At 37.2% G+C, this 12,415-nt stretch overlaps 1 protein-coding gene across 6 annotated transcripts in view; it reads left to right on the top strand.

Annotated features, from left to right (window-relative positions):
• The window catches only part of PCDH9 (protocadherin 9), a 1,504,706-nt gene that overhangs the window by 784,417 nt on the left and 707,874 nt on the right, over positions 1 to 12,415 (top strand). For 4 of the 6 annotated variants that reach the window (XM_072135312.1, XM_072135311.1, XM_072135317.1 and 1 more), the window contains exon 3: positions 12,079 to 12,228. The exons of the other annotated variants lie outside the window; for them this stretch is intronic. In XM_072135312.1, coding sequence (XP_071991413.1) covers positions 12,079 to 12,228 — 150 coding nt within the window. The remainder of the gene's footprint in view (positions 1 to 12,078; positions 12,229 to 12,415) is intronic. 6 annotated transcript variants of the gene reach the window in all.

The raw sequence follows: 12,415 nt of genomic DNA, 5'->3' as shown, positions 1-12,415 counted from the left end.
ATGGGAGTCATGCTGTCAACATTACTAGTGCAGTATATTTATGGTCAAAGAAGGAGTATACGTGTGATATTATTAAATTAAAGTATGTGAAGGTTTATGAGACGGCCATTCCCAAGTTTTTTTTTCCCTTTGGTTAAAAAAAGAAAAATGAAAAATGGTAGGAGAATGAGCTGATTTCAAAGTACTTATAATTGCGTTTTCATTCTGGGAGTATATGATATAGGTAATCATCACATTTCTCCATGCAGAACAAATCAAGCTACAGGACGGCTAAAACTTTCTTGGCCATGCTTGTAATGTTATTAATTAGTGATAAGCGGACCTGAGTGCATTTGCTGTGTTAAGTGTTAAGGGGGTTATCCAGGATTAATATATAACTTAGGGCTAGGCTGGCTTTTTAAAAATAATAAACTTGTTCTGACCTCCTCTGGCGCTGTTGATGTCCCATGCAGTGGTTTGTCTGATCTGTGCCCCTGTCTGATTATAGGGGCACAGAAGCTGCGCACAGGGAGCTTCGTGTCGGCCAATGCTTCCAGCCACTCCCATCTGTCCCTATCTCTCTGCATTGTAGGGCTCTGGAAGATGGTGTCTCCTTGTTGTAAAGAAACCGGAGCACAGATCAGATGGATCATGGTGCGGGACATCAGTGAGGCACTGTACCTTAATTACAACCATTTTTCTGATATGCAAATTAGCATTTCTGAGAGAGGAGAGGAATCAGAGATACCAGTGAACCATACCCCATTATTCTGACTGACATTTCTCTGTTTCTCTTCAAATCACTGCTCTGGCTCCTTGTACTTAGGGACTGTCTGCTAATATTTAACTGCAGATATATAAAGCTTTATGTACAGATGGTAAATATTCCATCAATCTTTTTACACGGTGCCTTGTGTTACATTCATGATATGTGATCTGTGACACCATTGCAGGTCCTTCAGACTTCTAAGAATAGCAAACTGTACACCATGTATGTTATTACATGAAATGACAGCCTCCGTGGAGCATGGAGAGGAGTAGATATCCATGAAGGCTGCTGTGACTTCATGTGGTCAGATAGATGCAATGGGGGACAGTTTGCTATTATTAACCCATTCCCATTCTGCGGTGGATATATCCACCGCTGAGCACAGTGACTTAGCTGATGCCGGCTCAGCTCCGGATCGGAGTCGAACTGGTATCGGGATACGTGGGATGCCGGCTGTAACTAACAGGCAACACCCCAGTGTAACACCCGCGGTCAGAGTGGGCTCTGATCGTGGGTGTTTAACCCGTTAAATGCCAGCGCATCGTTGCCATGGAAGCCCTGCGATCCGATCAGGACCCTAGTGCTACCTATTGGCAGTGCCTGAAAGATGGCGTTGATGAGGTCATCTTAAAGGCTGTGACTTCAGACTAGTGTCAGACTAGGTATGTACATAGGCTGACACTACTAATACCCTGCAATACATCAGAATTGCAGAGTTTTATCATGAGCAAGCAATGAGATGATTGCTTGTTTATGAACCATGTTGGAAACAGTGAAAAAGTTAAAAAAAAAAAATATTACTCAATAAAAAATAAAGCAATAAATCAATAAAAATGCCCATAAGCCCCATTAAATTTATAGAGACATGTAACACAAAAAAAGTCTAAATCATAAAACAAACTTCACATATATAGTATCACCGCATCTGTAACAACCCATAGAACAAAAGTAAATCATCATTGAACCTGCATAAATACCGTAAAAAAAACAGTAAAAAAACAGGCAAAAATTATGATTTTTACCTGTTGAATCGCACAAAAAATGAAAAGTGATCAAAAAAATATATATGTACTCCAGAGTACATTGCAAAGTACATTGCAAAGTACAACATGTCTTGTAAAAAAACAAGCCATCAACCGGCTCCGTAGCTAAAAAAGTTAAAATGTTATGCCACCACGAAGACGGCAATGCAAAAATTATAGATTTTTCCCCACATTAGGGTTTTATTTGGCAAATTTCGTAAAACTTAAGGAAAAATATTCAATTATGGTATCCCCGTAATCGTATCGACCTATAGCATAAAGATAGCATAATTATTAGGCTATATGGGGAACACAAAAAAAAAAGTTAAAAATTTTGTACAGAATTGATGCTTTTCTACTCCTGCCCTCAAAAAGCATCTCATCCCGCAAAAAAATGGCATCACATGGCCCCAATAATGAAAAAGCAAAAAATTATCTAGCCTGCAAAAGGGTCCAATGGGGAAAGTAAAGTACAGTGTACTGGTAGCTGCAGGGTGCTCCTTCCCTCTTCCGCCTCGCTCTGTGCCCATAAAACAAGTAACGGCCACATGTGCAAAACAAATTTTATGGTGGGTTTTCTCTTTTTATATTTTGGAAATGTGTGAATTTTAGGGCTAAATGAATGTATAACCAACAAAATTTGACCATTCTAAATGTCACCTCCATTTTGGTGTAATTACTGTGAAGATCTCAAAGGGATAACAATCTTCCTAAAAGCTATTTCTGATAGATTAAGGGATGCAGATTTGAAAATGGGTTGATTATATAGGGTTTTTTTTATGTTAACTTAAGTAAATTGGGACTTTTTGGTCCTTTTTTTTATAATGTATTAGATTTGTATAGTGAAAAATTACACTTGTCCAGACTTTTAAAAAATTGTATATAAGGCTTATGGAGGTGGATGGACAAACAATAGAAATCTTACACTCACCTCCCCCAGACGGTGCCGTCACTGTTTATTTCAATGTATAGCAGGCATGTAGCTGTGGTCAGGAAGGGAACTGGGCCGACAATTTGCGGGTGAACGTGAGCACCGGAGGAGGTGAGAATAATATTTTAATTTTTTTGCCGTCTTAGCCTTTAGTGCCTTTAATAACATTTTTGAAAATGTAAGTATAGACACATCCTAAAAAGGTATTAGATGATATTGTTCTTGCCATATACCCTACAGTAATTTCAAATAACATTTTATAAAACTGCAAAAATAAAGAACTTGCTAGATATATGCAATATACAGCTGTGGGATCAATTATTTAGAATCTTTCAAATTTGTTCAAATGATATGCAACAGTGCGCCCAGAATGTCACAAGCACATTTTAACATTGTTCTTATCACTCGCTTTGACATTTACATCTTGAAAAACCCCTGTTTAAAAATTTAAATAATATTCTTATTAATACTATTATTATCAGCGGATCACAGCATCATATCTGAGCACATAGAATTTACCATTTTTTAATTCTGTCACCACATCTATAGTTCTAGTGCAGCAATTGTAATTATGAAGCACAGGTCAGGTTCTGAATGGTCCCAGAATAATATTTCTATTAATGTCAGTGATTATCATAGTTATACGGTTATGATATTACCAGGCTTATCGTATAGAAAACAATACAGCAAGTCTTGAATAATGGAACAGAGAATACCACACAATACTACAATCTCTATTCTCATTCTCTCCAAGGTTCTTAAAGTCATCATATAATGTTAATTCAAGAGATGAATAGGTCAGTGATGTCGCTGACTAGTTGCAACAATCAGCAAGAAAATGGTTGTTTTATTTTAATCTTAGACCTTATAAAGACCCGGGATATTCATGTGAGATGAATTCATTTGAAATCAATTATGTATTCATCAGCGAGGGCAGGGATCTTGGAGAGTAATCTTATGTATTTGCATATAACCCATTTGTATGCAACAGAATGAAGCCATTTGGATAAATGCTTTGTGACTTGTGCTGCTGTGGGTCCATATTGGTGCCATGTAATCAGAAACCCTATACACGTCTTTCCTAAGATAGAATTGAACAAAGTCAAATGAGTATATCATTTTTGATGAAACAGTGCAGAATTTTTGGGGACTGTTTTTCTTCTTTTTGTGTATCACTATAATTCACTGAAATCTCATCACTTTCAGGTTTATCTACAATCCTATCAGTATTTATGACAGACACCATACTCTACCAACCCAATGCCACAAAATCAGTATTTATTACAGGTTACATGTGTGCATCTGTGCCATTTACAATAAAGTGACTTATCATAACGTATAGTTGAGGGTCTTCATTATACTCATCTCAGCTACTTCAGTACCTCTTTTGGAAGACACAGGTGAAGAGTTGTTTAGCATGTACTGAAACGGAATTAAGGCCCACAAATAGTCAGCAACCTGTCATCCAAAACAGTGAATGGATCACAAAGGGGCACATGTATCAAGCTTTTTGCTTGTCTTTTTCTTTAATTTTTGAGACTTTTCATGGTGCTTGACTTTTTCTATAATCTTTGAGACTTTTCATGGTGTTTTTTTGTTTTCTGCAGTGTTCCCTCAGTTATCACCGAAATCCAGATGTGAAAGTTGTGATTTTTTTTAAAAGTCGCAAATTTTGCCGCAAATCTATGGCTGCACTTGACAAGACATAGAAATTTGCTTAGAACTGATTGCGAAAGTCGCATAAAGTCTCCTTAAGACATTTATCCACATGTATCAATAAGGAAAAACCTGAGAAAGATACATCTGACTAGCAGAGAAGCCAACAAAAGTCCCAAAAAACAGACAGACTTATAATACATGTGCCCCGAAGTTATCCTTCTATATTCTTAAAAAGTCTGAATTATGTAGACAAGGATCTTTGAATGCTACATAAAGAGTCATAGGGGCAGAGAATAGTCACGCTAACCTGGCCCCTGTGTGTTTCATCATGATGATATCCCACAGGAATAATACTTCATCAGAATCTACCTTCAACAGTTGCCACCAAGCAGTTGACTTTTGATGACATATTTGGCCTTAAGGACATCCGCCCTCTGAACTCTTCACAAGTCATTTGATTATTGTGTTCAAATGTTTTTTTCTTCAAAATTCTCAAAAAATAGTAAGACACAATTTGTGGTTGTTTACTGGCCTGAATCCTCTTGAAAGGTTCAGTTTATATAGAGCCATAATTCTACAAAAATGTTCTGGCATTAGCATATTATGTCATCCCTTAGTAGTATCAGTATAGGGAACCATTCTATTAATATCAAAATAGCATTTACTGGTAGATTACATTATTCTTAGCCCTAGCAAAGTTTCTCCTTTGACAGTAGAACTCTCCCATTAGAGCTCTTGTTTGATTTTTTGCAGAGGTACGGAGGTGTCTTATGTGTCTATTCCCTTGTTCTTTGGTTTTCACTGGCTTGTGGTCTGCATAAAAAACCTAACCCAAACAGCATAGTTCAGGTTCTTGCCAAACTTGATGGATTCAGTTTCACGGACCCAAACTCAAACATCAATCAGAGGTTCGGTCTGGGTTAGGGGAAAAAACGAAAGCTGGTTGATAGGCTTTTGAGCAGACAATCAGCCAACTTTTAGCCATATCAATCATAGGCATGTCCATACAAGGAATGGCTGTGAATGGCCAGGGCAGACCTGTGACCCAGCTGTAGGATGACATGCCCCAAAACCATTACAGAGAGGACACAGAGGGTTGACTAGGAAAGCTAGGACGTGGGATAAGACTGTTGTCAAAGGTAGGTCAAGTTTTGGTCCCCGAACCAACTTTTGCCTGAAGTTCTGAACTTTTTCTGATCTAGCTGAATCCGCATTTTGACGCATGGTACTGACCACTATATAGGTCTGTTGAAATTTGTGTTCAATTAGGTTTTTTCAAAGATGGTGCTAAGGAAGCAGGTCTTTTGCTTTCTAATTGTTGCAAACCAACCATTGGTTGTGGACGTAAAAAAACGTATTCCATACAGTGAAAAATCACTGAGGATTTGTTGACACTACAAGGACACATTGGTTTTAATATAAATGCAGTACGCTGTCATTTCTAATATGACAGTTCTTATGGTGCCTTTCTGAGTATTCCAACTTAAATAAAACAGTTTAAAAAGACAGCAATATAAGAAGATAGCAAAGAGAGCAAAGATAAGTAGACAATATATCTCCTTTTTAACCCTACACTAAAGCAATAACGTGTCACAAGTAGAAGTTGTTTAGTGAAATTATTTGGCGCTCTTTAGTTGTCTTTTTCAGCAGTGTCACACAGAGTGCATTTTCCACACATCAAAATCATTTTCCTATGTTAAAAGGAAACAAAGCCACTGAATTCACCTCTCTTACAGGGTTACTAAGCCTCAAGCACAGCTTTAGGCTCTTTGGTGTCTACTCTCACATTGATACTATTATGGATGTCCAAGCAGTTGATGTATCAATTTTCAAAGCTTTTTTAGATCCTTTATAAAGGTAAAAATGTAATATTTGTAATGGAAATATTTTGACTAATTTCTGAATAAAGAAAAAAAAGACAAGCACAATATGGTGTGAACGTATTGTGCCCCTGATCTGTCCCTGTCTGCAGATGATCGTCTATGAGTGATTATATAAGTGTTTGATATGTTTGATTTTATACTCTAAATCATTAAGACATTTATTGAAATACTGATATGTTACATGACCTACAAGGGAAGGCTTGTCATACACAGTGGTGATCCAAGTTTGGAATTACTTTTATCAGTTAGATCAATAGCTGCATGGACAAGCAGAGATTTACTAGAAAGATGTTTTGTTACAAATTCTTGTTCAACTGAATAAAATATTTGAAAAATTAAATGCTACAGAAAAATGTAAAAAAATTATACGGAGAGATACATGTGCAAAGAGCTATTCAAGTCTTTGAGTCAGTGAAAAACAATGGGGCAGATTTACTTAGAAATTCAGAAATTGCACTAAAAGTGTTATTTCCACGTATAATGCTGCGTGCAGCGAATCCCTAAGATCATGCTTGGGCACTGGCCCGACAAAGTTCACCATCTTTTTTGTGGTGCATCTTTAATTTAGGGCGTGCAACACAATTTTCAAGTTAAATATGGTGCTCGGTCCAAATCAGTCAGAAAGACTGCCGGTACGCCCCCTAATCTGTGTTGCATGGAAGCCAGCGCAGCTGTGCCACAAAAGGGTTGTGTGTGACACAATCGCACTTCTTAGATACCTGTGCAAGCCATTTTAGCCATGAAGAACGTGAACAGTCCAACAAAAGAGCAATGGAAAGCCCTTAATAAATGTGCCCCAATGACTGCATTTGATGATTGTTTGCTATTGAAAACAGAAAACATTCATCACTTTTTTATCATGGCAACTGTTAAAAAATGACAATAAATGTCAATAAAATCTGAGAAATTTTTTAAAAATGTTTTAACTCTGATGAAATTCTGACAATTTCTTCAACTTTCTAGTGAAGAACTCTAAGTTTCAGCCCAGTGCTTGCACAGGTCAATTCCTATGATTGCCACAGCTCCCGAGACCTTCAGTTAAAGGGATGGTCCCAAGTATAGAAATTATCCACTATCCATACAATATTTCCCAGTACAGATTTCAATGTAGCTATCTGAGCTGTCTACTAATTGATCCTCATTAGGACTAAAGATCTAGGGCTGTGAGTGATCGAATTTCCTAGATTGACAACAGTTTTATAGAAGTAACTCTGAGCGTCAAAGTGATATTTTAAAGATATGATTGCAGTTTGAGAAACAAATGTGTGCAACAAATGTCTCAAAAACAGATCTGGAAAAAATCATTTAACACAAGGAAAAAGTCAGAATGATAAATGACCAACAAAGCAGAAGGCAAAAAGACAGGCAAAAACTAGCCAAAACATACAGAGACTAGATAAATGACCCCCTTGTATCATAAATCACTATGTTGCATGTGATCCTGTCCTCGGCATTGTAATCAGTCCATGAAATTCGGCCATGCGTGTTTAATGGACCAACCACCGCCGTCCCAATGAGCCCTCAGACAGGTTATCTGAGGAGCAAAGGTGGAGCATCCATGGCTATAAGACTCCACACACATATATGGTGGCCTTAATTGGCAGTCTTATTGGCAGTAAGGAGAACTTTTACTTCCTGACCCTAGTCACAAGCCTCTCACCCAGACAAACCAGTTCCCTACGCTGTACTGAGGAGACCCAATCAGGTTGAAACAGTGCTGTCTACAGTTGGGAGTCTGTTCCTTCTGGAATAGATATACTGGTTTGGTTTTAATCCTGTGTCATGTCATAAGGCCTCTTGTAGGTCATGCTTGATTCAAGGGAGCTGCCCTACAAGGTAGCTAAAAGAGGCGTGGTTTTCCTTATCCCATCCTGGAAAACTTTGCATATTTTTCAAGCAAAGGTAAGGGCACAACTTTCTTTCTGATCAGATTCCTTTGGGTAAATGTCATTATTTACTTTATTTTATATTTTTTCCTTAGTGACCATATTTTCCTTTACTCTTGTACATAACCAGTTCCCTCTTTGACACCTGAAGCCGTATATCATTTGTTTTCTTCCAGATATCCTTTATTATTATGGTTTAAACTTTTGACAGATGTCTAGAGAGAAACTAATTGGTGGACATATGTTATTCTTAATCTACAGCAAATGTAATTTACTATAAGGTACAAGGTTCAGATAAGTTCATACAAGATCTGCAAATAAAGTGTAATACTGACTTCTTACTATATATACATATATATATATATATATATATATATATATATATATATATAAGACATACATTAGTTAATAAAAGATAGATAAATACATATGCTGTGTTGTGCCTCCCCCTCCCCTCGTTCACACTAGACAATAAAAAATATATAATGCTGCAGAACATCTTCTGTTCATACACCCCTGCGGCAAAATATATTTGACCTGATGGAAATGCCAGTCGAGTGTTGAAACATTTTGCCGCTGGACATAAATAAAGGATATTATTATTTTTGATCCATTTGATTTACTTCTCTATCCATCACCAGGTGACTCACCAAATATCCCTGTCACCCCTACCTACCTTTTTACAACTATTGTCATCTGCGATAGATAGCAACAGAGGTGATCATCCCCTTTTTATTAATATAATAATTCCCAGATGTACCCAGATCATTCTATTGGCAACCAGCCAACACTGTGTTCATGGTGTCAATATCAGGAATTGATTATTACCGCTCTCCATTCTTATTGCTATTTTTAATGCCCCTGTCCTTTTACAATGTTTAACTCATTCATTATTTTCCTATTAAAAAGTCTGTGCGGCTGAGGCTGGGGTCTAAGTTGATATGTTTCCTTCTCCCTGTGGCAAATGTAATTTTTCTTCCTTCTTACTTTCCATTTCCACTTAACAATTCTAACAAACAAAAAAGCAGATTTGTCTGCTCCACGGCCATGTCCCTGCAAAGGTTCTACAGGTTAAGACTGAAAGCTACATCTGATGGATGTTCTGCAGTGAGCAGGCAATCCCTAGGCAAAGAGATCTAGCTGTAGGGAAGGAGACTGAGCATGTGTCTACACCATACCTCAGCAAAGTAGGCAGACAAGCATATTTGGTTTCTACATTTAAAGCACTGGGTAACAGAACTCTTCATGAGATCCGTTTTCTAAGAGAATACTACATTTACAGATAATTTTTACGTAAATATGATGCTTTATTAAAATGTAATATTCTTTATGGGATAACTGATTTAGTTAAATATTAGTAATCTCTGAGAAAATAGACCATGAAAGACCATGAGGGATTAATAGTGTATTGTACGAAGCACTAAAATATGTATTCCCTAGTGATAAGCAGAACCTGAGCGTACCTGAACCTCGAAGCTCAGGTCGCAATTCATGGATTCTGTCGTATTGTGAAAACTAGTCTATGCAAATAATGAATTTGGAGCAAGCAGGGTCTATGTCAAAGTGACTTTGCACTGTCCTATGTTCATTTGGCGCAATGGAAAGTTGCAAAGCAGCATTTGCAACATAATTGTGCCAAAACAGCGCCAAACATAGAAAAAAACGCCCCCAATGTCTATAGGAGTATGTATCTCTCTGAAAATACAGCACTCTAATTCTCTGGGGGTAATCTATTATTAGACCAGCTTCTTGTGACTGTTCTGTGTCTGTCTTTGGAGCTAAGATTCTTTGGGGGGGGGCACATTACACAGGCTATAGTACTACATTTGCCTATGGCGCTCCGCTGCTTTTCAGATTTATCAAAGTGGCTTTGGCCCTTTAAGAAATCTTTCTGGGATTTTAAAAAAATAAGTACACTAAAATAATTGTAACAGCAAATACCCTAGAAGGGAAGTGGAGTGACCTTGCGACTTTTTTGGAATTATTTAAAAAAAAATTGCAAATCCTAGCTGTGGTTCTTTGATTAGGCCACTATTTTTGAGTAGTAGGAAAAGGCCCTTGCTAGTTTTTGATGCCCAAAAAAAGAAATTTTTTTTGCCACTTTTTTAAGTCAAAAAGCCAGTGATAAATCTCCCCCATTGATTCATCAGAGTCGCTTTTGGCTCTTGATAAATCTGTTGGCAGCATCTTATTTTATGTGAGTTGTTTGCAACAGTTGCATTTTTCGTTTTTGAGCTCCGGTCACAAAAGAGTTTTTTCTACTGGATTATTGAATAGTGGATGTTTGCTGGATCCATCTAGGACCGTTAAGGACAGCTCATAAGAGGGAAGGTGCAACACCACACAATTTTTGTTAGTTGCATATAAAGTCGCAAAATACTATCAAAAGTTGCAGCACAGGGTGGGGGCTGGTTTAAATTTTCACAAAAACTTGCACCAAAATGCGAAGTCACAATTCATGAATTCAGTCCTATTGGGAAAACTTCTCTATGCATATGATGAATTTGGTGCAAGCAGGATCTATGTCAAAGTGGCTATGTACTGTGCTAAGCTCATTTGGTGCAATGGAAAGTTGCAAAAAAGCCCCACATATAAAAAGAAAAAAACAACATACAACACCCCGCTGTCTATAAGAGTACTGGAGATAACAAAACCTTGTGCTTGGCAACTTCTGTTTCTCCCATAGATAATAAATGGACCAGCAGGACAAATCAGATTGCACAAAACCACATACCGGTAGTATTACCAGCTCATCCAGTGCAACCAGATTTGTACCCAGCATATCAATTCAGTTCCGATTGCGTAGCATTTGGGCCATACGTTCCTGCAAGCACATGATGCGACACATCAAACTCACACATGGGCCTAAATCAGATTGCTACCCACATGATAAGGGATTACAACAAAAGTCAGTACAACTCCTTTAAGCAAATTCTTTAATATAAAGAGTGACTATATCTGAATATGAACAATTTTGCACTTCGACATAACCTAAAAGTGTGAAGTAGCCAAAAAGACAATAAGTAGCCATAGTTGTATGTTGCATTTGTGTATATTAATAAGATAACAAGTGATATTTTTAGGCTTTGAGTGTAGGGCAACATATATCATGCTTTGCTTACCAGAAAACTGTAATCCAAGGAATGAAAGTATTGGCCCCATAGGTACTGATTTTTTATTTTTTAAAACATGGACTGCTGTGATATGCTAAAATTATGCTTTTACTGTGTCATTTCCAAAAACAAATACTTTTAAATGAAGGGATATTTCTTTACGCATGATATTGGAAATGAAATGATTGTAGGAAATGTACTCTGCAGGGGATAGGAAATTGTCTTCTCTTTATGACTAAATGTCAAGACCGTTGGTTACTTTTTGTCATTTGCTGTAGCATATAAAATTTGCCATGTGATTGTTGCAATTCTCCATTTTTTTCAGACAAATGCTGTAAATAAGTTTAACACTTATATAGCAAAAACTTACTACTGGAAGTCACCTTTAGTATGTTTCTCTGTGACTGCCCCATCTTCTTTAAGGCTTGTTTTTTTTCATGTGATCTAGAACAACTATCGGTGGTATCACCTTTGCATTTGGTGCATCCAGTTGTCTGTCAGTTATGTGTTACTATGATTTTTAATACATGTTGCTGCCTACCAATAAGCAATACATACAAGTCTAATCTTTCATATCACCGCAGTCATCTTAAACTTGAAATAACCTATTTTTCTTCCAAACGGATTTTGATTACATTGCTATTTTTATTAATATGATTTTATTATCTCGGTAGTGCTGTGTAGATTGTATTGTGTGAATGACATGCTTAGGTGAGAACCATCTCACATTACAGGATGTTTAATAAGCTTACAGTATGCAATAAAGTTGAATGACAGTCAATTGGCAGCACATAAAAAGTAAGTAGTATATTTTACTCATCATCTTTAACTTGCAGGGTGGCACGGCTGTGCAATGCAACTGCCTCGCTTGTACTGCGACTTTCTTGCACGCTCCCAACGACTATGGAAAAGTCATATATAGAAACGATGCGGCTCCATCACTTGCCACTGACACCTTTTCACCGACCCTCGTTTTTTCTGTTAGGGTAAGTTTATTGTATTATTTATTTCTGTAGTGCTGAAGCTTAAATATTAAAATAGATAGTGGGGAGACACATTGAGCGCTCATTAATGCAAGTATTAAAAGTGTCCTTGATCTCTATAAGTATTTGTGGTTTCCCCTCATTTAGAAGCCTGAAACAGAATTTTCTGTATTAGTGGATTTGTTCAGTA

Source organism: Engystomops pustulosus, chromosome 2, assembly GCF_040894005.1.
Source record: "Engystomops pustulosus chromosome 2, aEngPut4.maternal, whole genome shotgun sequence".
Lineage (NCBI taxonomy): Eukaryota > Metazoa > Chordata > Amphibia > Anura > Leptodactylidae > Engystomops > Engystomops pustulosus.
The sequence above is the reverse complement of the archived record's forward strand: the minus strand, read 5'-3'. Positions and strand labels throughout refer to the sequence as shown.